The sequence below is a fragment of the Leptosomus discolor genome, chromosome 6 (assembly GCF_034619465.1).
Source record: "Leptosomus discolor isolate bLepDis1 chromosome 6, bLepDis1.hap2, whole genome shotgun sequence".
NCBI classification, from domain to species: Eukaryota; Metazoa; Chordata; class Aves; order Leptosomiformes; family Leptosomidae; genus Leptosomus; species Leptosomus discolor.
Window position 1 is genome coordinate 66,162,967 of NC_141396.1, and position 13,626 is coordinate 66,176,592.

At 44.8% G+C, this 13,626-nt stretch overlaps 1 protein-coding gene across 1 annotated transcript in view; it reads right to left on the reverse strand.

The window, feature by feature from the left end:
• The window catches only part of MYL3 (myosin light chain 3), a 32,024-nt gene extending 21,277 nt beyond the window's left edge, over positions 1-10,747 (reverse strand). Inside the window, exon 1 of the mRNA XM_009958475.2 lies at positions 10,625-10,747. Coding sequence (XP_009956777.1) covers positions 10,625-10,747 — 123 coding nt within the window. The remainder of the gene's footprint in view (positions 1-10,624) is intronic.
• Between the last annotated feature and the right edge of the window lie 2,879 nt (positions 10,748-13,626).

Genomic DNA, 13,626 nt, shown 5'->3' on the forward strand with positions numbered 1-13,626 from the left:
GCTCACTTCCCCATCTATAAATCAAATAAAATCTACCTTATGCATGGCTGCAGGCATGTAAGCAAGCCTACGGAGGCCACATCCACCCCACGTGGTGGAGAAACAGGCGAACACGTTGGCTGAGATCTCCGAACATAAATTTCCATGGCAGGTTGTATTGCCATAAGGGCTTTCTAGGTCAGGACCTGCTGCAGAGCCACTTGAAAACCCCAGAAACTGTCAAAACAGGCTTATTTGTCATTCTCTCATGACCCTCTTTTCAAAAATCTGCAAAGTTTATTCGGTGGCAAAGCAGAAATAAACAACCTCTTGTGTCCTAATTTGTCTGAGATAACAACTGCGAAGAGAAAATGATCTGGGAAAATAATAACTGCACTGAAATCGCCCTGCTGAGAGCAGTGCAAACCCTTTCGGACCAGCTCTTTGCTTTTGCACAATTCTTTGCTTTGTACAGCTTGCACCATTTCTGTGCTCCACGCAGCAGGGAAAAGCAGGCTGGGAAACACTGCAGAGAGACGAGGGATGTATAAATATCAGGGGGGACAGATGAAGATGTGAAACATGCAGGGTACAAGGGGAAATGTAGAGGCAGATGAAAAAACGCCCTAGGCATGCTTGCAGAAAGTCTTACTTTTGATGATTTCAAATGACTCGGTAAAGCTGAGCTACCCTTGGGCAGGGTTTAGCCAGTGTCACAGCTTTTTCTTCTCTACTGGGGAAATAAAGTTGATGGTGTTTAAGACGCTTTACAGAAATCATCTTCTTTCCATGAGAGACTAAGGAAAACCACATTCAGAAAATCCCACTGCACTCCTGGCTCTCAGCAAGCCAAATACAGACTCAGAAAGCGGCACATTTCGCTTTAAATGCTCCAAGGTCTGAGGATTCAGGAAAGCTGCAACCCTGAGTTATTTCAAATCAAAAAGAGCATATGATACTTGACAGGTTTTCATCTCTACCTCCCTCAGACCAAGCTGAGCTGTTTACAGGTTTGGTTTTGTACATCTCTGTGCCACAGACATCAGACATTGCAGAAAAGTTATTTTTTGGCAGCTGCATAATAAAGACTTGGAAGAGGAAACTGCCCAGAAAAGTAATTTTTTTAAAGAAATCATACTACTATGTATTTTAGGGTGCCACTGAGAAACTTCCAAATTTTTTTTGTGGAAAAAGTCATTTTGATTAAGAATGAAAACAGCTTTGGGTTTTGTGTTCTACTTGATGACAGTTTTAGTTGGAAATGAGGGAGAAAAATTGTTCCAGATCGGTCAAAATGTTCTCTTTTCCCAAACTGAAGTAATTTCAACCATTAAAAATTTCTGGGTATTTTTTTTCATATAAGAAGGAAAGAACCCTCCAAAATTAATAGCTGCTTCAGATCAAAAAAAAAAACCTAAACAGGGAATTAACTAAAAAAAAGTTGAAACTGGTAATTTTCTTTATCCTTTTCAGATTTTTTTTGGAAACTTGTTTGCAAAATCTCTGTGTATTTGCAAACCATTCTGGTATCATCAAACTGCACCTTTCAAGTCTCCCCAAAAAGTATTTTTACGAGAAATGTCACCCAGCTCTGCGAACAAGAGAGATATACAAAGATAGCCAGTTTTTCGTTGGCCCAGAAAATTCATCTGGAAAGCTTCAGTTTCCAGTGCTGTTTGGTTTTGGCCCTAAGAATGAGTGGAATATACCACAGAGAAACCCTTTTGCTGTGTTTTAATGCGTGCTTGCTCAACTTCTTACTATTTCTTTGCCACTCTGCATCCTGGTCTGCGTCTCTTGGGTGTCATCCCCTAGCCCTAGGGACTTGAGTCATCCCACATCCCCTCTTCTGATGAAACATTTCACCAGGTCAAAGGCTGCAGGTTGTTTCCTAGGGCTGAAATACCCTTTACGTTTTCAGGTGCTGGTTCATTTTTGTCAAGCAAGCCGCTAAATTCATGTCAGCCCGGGGCTATCTGTCCTGAGGGAAGGGACAAGAGGGAGAAAAGTGCTTTCTCCACTATTAAAAGCTGTTCCCAGCCTGTCTGGGAACATCCTGTGCTTCCAGGGTGACACGGTGTGTGACAAATAAAGGAGAGCATAAAAGAGCAGAGCTGCCTTTAGAAGTGTGATCTGGCAACATGGCATTTTAATTACGCTTATCTCTGGGTTCCATCCAGAAGTACTGAAGCAAATTGCTTATAAGCTCGACCATCACCTGATTTTATGTGCGAGGCCACGTGTCTCAGCCGTTGACTCCCGAGAAAATACCTGAGGTAGTTGCATACAACAGCCTCTCACAGGCGAGGAGGCTTTGGAGAAGGAACAGAGACCTTGCTGACAGCCCTGACAGCATCCTCCAGCTGAGCTTCCCACTGGTATGTGTGTAAGGTGTGTATCGTCACACCTCTGCATCACCTGCTGTGCAGATGGCACAAGACGAGGTGGGAGAAAACACCGTGTATAAAGGGAAAGTGCTACGTTGGATTTTGTCATGAATTTGGAGGGGGATCCCTCCAGAAAGATGCTCCTTTTCCAGCTCCCTCTCAAAGCTATTGCTGCCCACCATGGCCTGAAATCCTCAAGTCAGGGTTTTTCTGAGGACCGCAGGCTACTGAATTTGGATTCCCTCCAGTTTTTTGGGGATGACAGACAGGGAGGATGCAGGATTTTGTTTCAGACACGATAAAGATTGCTCAGGTTCAGGATCCTGTGGCTCTGCTCCGTGGTCAGCCCAGAGACAGGATTTTGGAGTAGGTCCAACATTTCTTTTAGAGTCGGGCCTCAAGCAGAACTGCTAATATTCAGCAGCCAATGTCTGTACGGTGGAAAAGTCCCCAGACTGGTAGAAATCCAAACCAATGGAGCTATACAGCACCGTACAAACCAGATAGTTTTACTGGCTTGCATCCAGGCACAGCCCAGCTCTGGCAGTTCTCTACTGGTGAGCACCAGGTATTTGCAGTCCTCATTAGCTGAGGCACAGACGTGAGATGCCAGAGCTCTTCACTGTGTCCAGATCATGGTTTGAGTGTCCCTGCTCTTCAGTGGGCCCTCTATTCTACCACTGCTTTATTCGATCTACCTTAAACGCTCGTCTTCAGGTGAAATAATGGAACTTCTGAAAGTGCCTGTGTCTCTTTAGCAACTGTAACGGGAGCCTGAAGAGATTAGCTCAGCCTTGAATATCTAACTTGTAGATGCCTGAAATAGAGCAGATGAATTCCATTTTTTTCCTTCCTTTTTTTCTTTCTAATTTGGCCCAAAATGCTTTTTTCTAACCACAATCTTCGGGCTCAGTAGAGCTCGTCTGGGTCAAAATCTGCATATAGGATGTCAGGTTAGGTAATTAGGTAATCACAATTAGGTGATTGTAAGCTCTCCAAAACAAGTACTCACCACACTCAGTGACATGAAATGCTACTGGAGCATGCAGGAGCCTTTGGCCTTCTTCACTCATCCTCATGTTTCTGCCTGGTGTAGGCTGAGCAGGGCAGAGGACCCTGGTTATCCTGGTTATTCCAATGGAATAGAATTTCTCCTGTTTCATTCTTTTCTAGTTCTTCTCCTGTGCCCACAGCGAGGGTATCAGGGCATTTTGGTTAATTATCTTTCTAGTGCAAGAGGGCAGTGGGTCACATGTTAACCAGTTGTGGAAGGTTTTTAACAATGCAATCCAAGCCTCCAGTGACTTTCTGCCCTTACATGGATTGTCGACTAACACCCTGTGCTTGAGATAGTAACTCGAACCTGTGCAGCCAAAGGTTTCAGGGTGGAGCTCCTCTTTCTTCACTATAGCAACCTGAGACAGACATCTCAGCTAAGCTAAACATTTAGGTTCCCTACCTAGAAGCCAGGCTGGGCTTTTTCTACTTTCAAATAAAGATTCATCCCACACTAAGAAAGATATCCGGTATTTAAATTAGATGGCATCTGAAATCTTCCTCTGGAGTTACAGGGGTTTGTACCATTACTATGCTGAAAAGGGAGTTGTCACGATGCATCTGGAGATATTTTGTCAGATCGATGCAACTTTTGAGCACACGCCTAAGAGGCATTCGTCACACGCTAAATTAAAAATAAATCACAATAAGCTTACGGAAGTTCTCACACCTTGCCAGAGCACTTGTCCGTAGCAAGAACGGTGAGTCGGAGGCAAATTCCTTAAAACTCAGAAGGAAACATTTCCTACTGAATCCCACCAGCTTGCAATGGGGTCTCTCGTCTTCTCTAAACTTTCAGTCAGTTTTGCCTGGGGCCTCCTCAAGCCTCACTACTCAAATTTCTCTGTGCTTGAAAGGCTCGGGAAGAAACCGCTAAGAGAGAAAGAGGCCCAGCATGGGCTTGGTTTAGCCTGGCAGGTGTCTGCCCACTTCAGAAACCTGCAAATATGTGAGCGGAGGAGGGAAATTGCTCTCTCAAGCTGTTTCTACTGCGATACACTGCAGGCCAATAATAATAATGGTGATGACAATGGAAATGTGTAGCACCTGGACGGAATGAAACCCAGGGAAAAAATAGGTTGGAGAGAGAAAGATGAGAGGGTGTTGGGAGGCTGAACGCATATGGTGGCCACCTTCAGCTGTCTGGATGCCTGGTCTTGGAGGCTCAGGCATACACGTGTAAAGAGGTGTCCCACATCATTCTCAAGGAAGGCTTGGCCAAACTCTCAACGAGATCTAACATTCTGACAGGTTTCAAAGTGGGCAAAGACCTGCATTGCCCCCCCATATCTTACTAGAACATAACATGAATTCTCCTTGCAAGCTGGATATGATATGCATACACTGCATGGGATATCCAAACAGGCTTTCTTTGAATCAGACAAGCCCTTAGTAGTTGGATGCCTTTAGTATGTCCCAGGACATCACCTACTCAGAGACTCAAAGAAATGGTCCCCACACTGAGTACTGTGCTGCCCTGTGCGTGTGGCTCAGGACAGCTCTGCACTGCCATCTGCCTGGTGCGCTGTTGACAGAGCTGTGCTTTCCTGGTGCAAAGCAGGGGTGAAAACAGGTTGGTGAACGGCTTTGAAGACACCTGCTCCTGTTGTCTCTGCACCAGAGGGAAAGGGTTCTTCAATATGCTGAGATTCAAATCACGCCCACGCTGGGATGTCCTAACCTTGGCCCAGGAAATGGCTTTTTCTGGCAAGAAAAGCCTCCCTCTTTCTGATGCAGCCCGTGTTGTATCATGCTTTCCACGGGTCTATGCTGCCAAGGACCTTACGGTCCTGCCACCAGCCAGCTACAAGGTGATCCGCTTCTGAGCCTCCCACGCCAGAAGAGATGCGTGCCCATGAGTTCATACTCTGGTTCCCTCACACATCCAGATAAAATATTTCTTTTGCACACTCAAAATCTCTCTCAAGTGGGCCAATACCTCAACTTCCTTATTCACAAAGAAGCCTTTTTGCCTACAAAACCCTTCACGCCTACACAACTCCCCCCTCTCTTCTTACAGAATTCAGGGATGTAGCTAAATTCCTCTCTCCAAATAAGAAGTACATTCAAAACTTCCCATGCAGCTCCAAAACTTCAACAAACCAGGGCACACACCCCATGGCTACTGACTGCACACACAAACTCCTAAAAACGTGACTACAAAACCTCTGTCTCACACACAAAGGCACAAAGGCATCACATGCTGCTTCACCCTCTCTTGTACACACATTCGTTACTCCCATAAACTGAATTTCTTTAATACAGCCACATGTTTAACAGAGCATTTTTTTTCCTTTCATGCACACTAATGCAGCACATTTACCCAACAAAAAAAATCCTTGTTATCCACAAAGTAACTGCTTTTTCATTCCCTCATCCAAACCCTTCTCACAGGTATGTCCGCTGTTAACTCATATGCATTTCTCCCACGTCCAAGCTCACTCTGAAATAATCATTTCAGTCACTTCAGCCCAGAATAAATTCTTCAGTAAGGCACCAAAACCTGCATTTGTTGTCAAAATGGGATTTTTCCCCGTGAAAACCAGTCCCTCTCCCCCAAGAGCACTTTGCTTCCCTTCCTCCAGACTGCAGCCACCCCAACCTCCGCTCAGCCCTCCTTCACACGGCGGCCAAGGCTCGCACGAGCTCCCCTGCACGTCTGCCCGGCTGCAACCCTGCCATCGCACTGCAGCGCGCTCGGTGCTTTGGAGCTGAGCAGCTGAGTCCGGCAGGGTCTCATCCTTCCTGGTGCTGCACGATGCCATCATATTGCCCTCGTGGCTGCTCCCATCCCGGATGCTCTTACATCTTTTCTGGCAGAAAAAGGGAAGGGGTTTTTATTTTTTAGTATCCCTGCAGATGTTCAGAAGCCTGCAGGGCTTTTCAGGGAGAACAGGTTTCACATGGCTCCAAGATCACAGTACTCCACGAAAATAAACGATGACTGTTTTTTCCCCAGGCACCTGTATTACTGCATGCTGCTACAATAAGCATATCGAGTGATGACAAGGGAAAATGTGGTTATTGAGGATAACTCTATATGGTAAGCCGTGTCCTTTCCAGATCCTCACACACACCAGCTGTCTCTGCATGGCCTTTTAATACCCAGGACTCACCGGGCTTTGAGCAGACCCCATCTCAGCTAATTTTAGCTGCTGAAATGTTGGCACCCAAATACCTGTCTCATCTCCCTCTATCAACAGCGTCTCCCCAGGGTGATTCAGTCCATCCCGATATAGGTGATGCAAGGGGCAAACCTCCAGAGAGTTTCTCTCTGCTGGTTATAGATGATCTGTTTAAGGTCAATGATCAGCTTTCCAATGGTTAAAGCTAGATGAGCCAAGCCCACTTTCTGTGTCCATTACAATAAAAGACGAATCCTGTTTTGCATCAGCCTTTCGGGAGAGCAGAATATATTTCTGGCAAAATGTGCCCCCCCCGCTAAAAGACAGCGTTCAGGTGGGAATGAATTAGATAGATGGAAAAGACGATCTTCTTGCTACAAAATCTCTTCAGGACAATTTGTTCCCCAAAGTAAAGAAGTTCAGGGGCCATTCTAGAGAAACACTGTCTTGAAAAAGACTTCCTTGCAGACTCAGAGAAACTCTTACAGAAAAACAAACAAACAAACAGACCCCAAACTTCTTTTCTGTGAGTTGCAAACAACACTCAATCGCACCCAATGCACTCAGAAAATTTTTCAGTATTGGATCAAACCCTGCAGGAATCTGTGATACGCGAATAACATTAAAACTTTAGAATAATTGCATTTACTTAAGGGGACGTATCTCACATTTAGGCCACTGTAACTGACATCCCAGTAGAGACCCTAATACAGACTGAGGCCATGAAGCAGCAAGAGAAAGGCAATGGGAAAATCTAATGTGATTCTGGAGTGCAAAATAAGGCTCTTGGACCATTATCATGACAGCAGACTGTAACAGTCAGGAAAATTGAAACAAGAAGTACTTTCCTCCACCACAGAAATATTTCAGTTTTGAGACCTTTTAGTCTCTAAAATAAAGTTTAAAAATTCCAAATACAAAGTTGTGCAATAAGGACTGAGAATAAATATTGATAGTTTGAGACATTCCCATCAAAAGATGCTTTTTGATAATTTATGACATTTTGTTTTGATACAAGGTTGTTTTCCTCGCCTTTTTTTAACCACAGATTATCTTCTGCCTGAAAATAAGAGCCAGTTTCATCCTGGAATGCAGAAATGGGATGTTTGGAGAATTTCAAAACTCATTAAAGCATTTTTTTCAAATGCTGTACAATGATCTAGGGAGGTATTCTGATCTACACCAGATGGCCTGAGCTCCACCAGAGCTAGGTTTATGAAGCAGGAAGCAGTATATTTGCCAGACCCAGCCCCTGTGCACAAACAGCTTCAATTTTGACAAAAGCATTTTTGATGAAAAACATTTAATTGTAAAATTCCCAGGAAAACTTCCCTAGAGAATATCTTCTCCCTTTGCTATGAATTTTGAAAAAAAAAAAAAAAAAAAAAGAATAGCCCAGGCTCAAACCATGCATCTACCAATGCTTTCCCCAGACCAATTTGGTATGTAATAGATAATGGAATATTCTCTGAGAATATTAAGGGATGTTATCACGGGAGTACTGGATTTACTTATTTTTTAGGAACTCAATATGTATTTTTCAGCACTTTAAAAAACAGGATAAGAGTCGGTAACTGCACATTGCACTGGAAGGAAAAATAAGAATTTGCAAAAATGAGTGTGCAGGGTAAGTTTAAAATAAAATTTAAAAAAGACAGCAGAAATTAATTGGTTTCAAATGTTATTTGGATTGAAATGTATTTGGTGATCTTGAAATTGCATTGACTACAAAGATGCTTGTCTGTTTTTTGAGCAGTACCAGTCTGGGGTTTGGGGTTTTTTAAATCACAACTCCTCTCTCTACTGGACTTAGCTGCCCTTCATACCACAATGTCATAGTATCCCAGCTGATTATTACCACAAGGTCATGGTATCCTGGCTGAAGCTGTCTGTGCCCTCAGAGAGAAGTTATTGCAATCGCCCCCTCCTCCTTTTACGGTGCAGGAATGTTAAGCACAGAGATGTTAGCAGAGTGCTGGATCCCACCAGATACTGCTTGCCCAAGGTCACAGTGGAAGGTCATTTCAGAGCACAGCACTAACTCTGGTGTCCCTTGCTTTAAAAACTAGCCCAAAACCAAACTCCTTGTAATTCAACTTCTTCTTGATATAGTTACAAATGATTGTGCTTTTTTCACCAGTATTTAAACCTAAAGATTTTCAAGGTCTTTATGATTCAAGGAAGAATTAATTCACTTTCAGTGCTTGCTTTGTTGGAAATCCCCAGCTGCAGGAGTCAGCTCCACGTGGAAGAAGCAAAAGGTTTCAGCAGCCTGTGATTTACAAGCTACCCATGAGACCCATAGCGGAATGCTTAGGAGACATGCTGGAGAGAGAGTAACATATTCCCTTTCTCACATAGTTTCTATGTTTTCCTGAGGGAGAAACTTTCTCTTTTCAGCTAACAAGAGAGGGTCCCAGAGACATTCCTCCCTCATCTCACTCTGAGAGGCTGGTGCCATGGATGGCAGTGGAGCTCTGTCCGTTTTCTTCTTCGGCATTATCTAGTCTGGTCTCCTGTCCTCTGGCTCACCATAAATGCAGGTGATCACCAGGACTCCTCTGTTGGTCACCCAGTTTCTTGCAAGAAACAGGAAAGAATCAGGCTGCTTTAAACTAATCAACAAATTAATGCTGATTTACGCCCAGTCATTGCCTGTCCCAAATCCCCATGAGAAAGAAAAGATGCTGCAAAGCTCCTCTTTTTTTCCCCAAGGGCAATGCCTTTTCCCAAAGGAGAATTCCCAGAGGACAATGCCTTGCAAATAACTCCTGCTATATCCTGCGATGTCTCTCCATCTTGGGGTATTTACTGTGCAAGCAATATGGGAAAGCTGTTCCTAATGACGTGTGCAGGGGTCTCTGACATTGCTTGTGAATGCATGTGGTGCATAGGGAGCAAAGGGGAACTAGTCATTTTGAGACCTTTATCTGCTTATTGCATTTTTCTAAGTCAAGAGGTCACTCTTTGATAGTCCATTTCATGGTCATTTCCACAGGAATATATAATTTCCTTCTTCTTATCATTCTCTGAGAGAAATTTCTTTTGAAATAAAAGAAAAAATCTGCTGAAGGGCCAATTGCCATGGAAGAAAAGCACATCATTTCACTCAAATCACCTACTTCACGGCTTTAAAACCTTGAGTGTTTCCTAGACACTGGCAGTTTCCTGTCAATGAGGTTATTCACTGAAAGGGCGATGTGATGCCAATTAAGCAGCTCAGGATTAGAGTAGTGACCCCAAATTCTCTCAAAACCAATTTCTGAAATGGCCTTGGGAACATAATCTTGTCCTTACACATTTGGGAAAGACTTCAGCAAACTCTTCTGAGATTAGCAGTGACTCTTTCCAGCAGAGACTTCTCTAAAGGAGAAGGAGGAAGGGAAGGCTCATGCCCTTTGGAGGAATCCTTGGGGTAGAACCTGAAAGCAGCAGGTCATTCAGGAGATCTGGATTTTTGCCCAAGTTTCTCCCTGCCTTCCAAGACACACATATAAGCACATAGTTCCTTTGCCGTTCAGCTGGGCTTTTTTGGAAAACCACAGGACATGTCACTGGCTCACTTTAAGGAAGTCCCAGGCTGGTGATGTCTACTGAAGTGATGCATTCCCAGCAGAGAGAAATGAATTCAACCCATGGTGCGAGCCCCCTCCAAACCTACAGTCTAGCCTTGGCTGTTGGTTAGCCCGTGGTCAGCCCTGAGTACGGTCAAGCCTTCCTGGCTTCTACCTGCAATATCGCCTGCAGAGGAGCAATAACTTTCCCACTGAGGTCAGCGAAGCTTGCGTGAGAGAAAGTTTGCTACTTGGGGGATAAGAGGGGACAAACAGGTCTGAACATCCTCAGATAAAATAGGATTCAGCTTTTATCTTCTCTGTTTAGCAGAGTCCCCAGTGACTTTGCTCCCACTCTTACTCTGCCTGTGGCAAATGCCTTTGCTGCTCAACTTCTGCTCAAAACCAAGAGCTACTTTGGGACAATGTCATCTCACAGCATTGAATACACCGTCACCAGAACCACCACCAACCCGAGCCCCGTCAGCCTGGCACCTCCCATGCCAGGTTAAAAGATACGTACTTTGATAGAAGCTGGGTTAAATTCAACTTCTTTTTTGGGTTCTGGTTCTGCTGGTTTAGGTGCTGGCTTGGGTTCTTCCTTCTTAGGTTCAGCCTTCTTAGGTTCGGGCTTCTTTGGAGGCATGTTGGTTTGCTGGTGGGCTGCTTTGGAAAGGGAGAGAAGGAGACAGACAGACAGACAGGAAAGAGGTGGCTGCTGCAGGATAGATCACCAGCACACACAGGTCTTTATTCCTGTCCAGTCTCTTGAAGTCACACATTGTGTCACTCTCAGACCTGTCACATGCCGGAGCTTACAATAGGGCCGCTGCTATAAAAGGACAAAACATTCACCCAGCTATTTTAGAGCCATCGGATATGGCATTGTTACGAATTAGCACTTAAATGGAAAGAGAGTTTGGGGGGTTTTAGGGCTGAGGCTGGCACTGGGTCAAACATTTTTGGTGTGCACGTGCATGTGCATGCGTGTGCGTGTACGAGGAGGGGGTTGGGTTACCACCCAGGTCCCATCGATGGGTTTTATCCTCCCCAGGGCCAGGCTGGCCCTTCCCTTCCCAGCTCACTGGCTGCAGAGTGTCTCCCTTTCAGGCTGGATGGCACGCCTGGCCTTTGTTGTGCTGCGGTTCATTAAAAGCCAAGCACAGATTTATATTTAGACATGAGGATGGAACTATGTGGGAGGTTGACCATGAGCATATCAGCAGAGGCAGGGGAGAATTCACGCGTCAGATCACACACTGGTCTTCTCCTGGGGAAGTGCAAAGAACCTTGTAGCAGAACGCATCTAACGAGCAGGAAAACACACACACGTGGTCTGGGATAGAATTATAAGTACATCCTCATGGCTGAGATTTTCCCGATCATTTTGGAGATTTGAATGCCAAATTCCTGTTAAAATAACTAAGATAAGGGTACCCATTTGAAGCTTTTCTAATCCCAGCCTCACTTTGATTTAAATAAACCCCCTTCAAAGCATAACAGAGTTAACAATTTTCAGATCTGCATTTGAAAACTGTCGTTTTTCTAAATCAGGAGGTCGCTGAGGCGCGGTTGCTGCCACATGGCATAGATTACTTTTTTTTTTCCCCAAAAAAATCATGCCCTGTCACAAGACAACCACCCACCAAATCACAATGTATTTGAAAAGGGGATCTACACCAGCATTTCAAATAAATACCAGTTGAATCATAAATCTCCCTGTTTTACTTACTATGTCACCCTGATAATCTACTGTTCAAATCCCTTTGCGACCTGCTTTTCCCAACACTGCTGTCAGCCTGACCCCCCAGCGCCTGCCTCTGCACTCCTCGCTTCCCTGGGTGGCTTTGCTGGAAAAACACTTGTGCTTTATCCTGCCCAGCTGCCCCCAAATCACAGCACAGCCATTGCTGGCAGCTCTGAAGGGCAACATGGGTATTATACAGAAAGTTGGCCACCCCTGTTCAGTGTCTGTCTCCACTATGGTTTCAGCAAGTGAAAACAGTTGGGGATCCTGGAGAGACTGGAGGGGGAACGGAGAAGGGCTGAGCTTTGTGTCTGTATACCATAGTGTGCAGCTCCAGGTCCCACTTGCTTTCTGATTCCAGGTTTGAGGCAATGCCACAGTATTTTCTGCAATAATAAATACATCACTGCCACAGTGTGATTATCACAGTAACAGTCATTTGTGCTTTTTGGATAATGGGAAGGAAATCTCATTCCTCTAATCACTTCGAGAACATCATCTATGACAGGAGCTCTGAGCTGCTCCTGGCCAAGCTGGTGAGGTAGTTTGGTTTTTCATGGAAAGCCTGGAGAACAGGGTATTTCCCTGCCATGTGTCACCTTCCAAGAAACTAGATTCTGATCAAAGCAGGTAGCAGAGAAAGGTTGTCTCCATAAGAAGCTGTGCAGAGATCTGTCCACTCGCTCTGCCCAGACTAGGCGCTAGGCCTGCCAATTCTCTTCAGTTCACAAAAGCCACAAGACCTGCTCTGATGGAGCCCACCAGTCCCAATCCACATTTGAATTGTGACCTGGAGAAGACGTTTCTGACAGCAGCTTACTAATTTATTGTTCTGCTCCCTATAACCCGTGCAGCCAGAGCAGCAGTTGAGCTTCCCTAAAGTAGAAACCTACATTTGGTCCCTGGGTTATAGAGTGGGATTTGTTTGCATTGGAGATGCTACAGAAACGCCCTGGATGTTCCCACCTGGCCGTCAGCTGCTGCTGCAGAAGGGCCTCAGTCTCCCATGGGGTCTGTGCCATAACTGCGTACCTGTCAGTCCCGTACATATCTCAGATACCATAGGGTATCAGAAATAAGAAAACACTTATGTAGGCATATAAATCTCATCTCCTGTGAATTATTGAACTGCAGGACACCCACACAGTTCTGGAGAGGCCGTTGTAGGCAGAGGCGTCCCAAGTGACACCAGATACTTGCATTTAAGCAACTGAGTGAAGCTATAGCTACCTGCAACTGAGAGAGATGCATCACCCTCACACTGAATATATGCAGCAGATCTCTGTTGACTGTGGTGGGAGCAGAGCCACATAGTTCACATAAAGATGTTTACATTGCAGACACGTAAATGAAGTGAGATGAACCCTACCCAGGCTGAATTCCATCTTCTGAGATTTCCTTTATACTGCAAAGCCCATGAGTAGAGGTTTTTCTGTAGGTTTCTGTTTCTCATTTGGCCATTTTCTGTCCTGGGCAAACACGAATTAAGTGTGGCAAGTGTCTGGTGTCCCCTTCTGATCAGAACAAGTGATCCCTGCAAATTTTGCAAGCTGTAGTTATTTCTGCAAAGAAATAACAGAAATCATGCACTGTTTCCATGCCCTGTGAAAAGTTTTGCAGCACTGATTTCTGCATTGAAATGAGTCATGTCTGGAGAATTGTAAGAGCAGACCCAAAGAAATACTAGGGAGCAATTTCACTGTGTTCTCCCACTACAGACCTCTCGATTGTCACCGCAGGAACCAGCTCAGACCCAGGAAATTCTGGGTTCTGCTAAT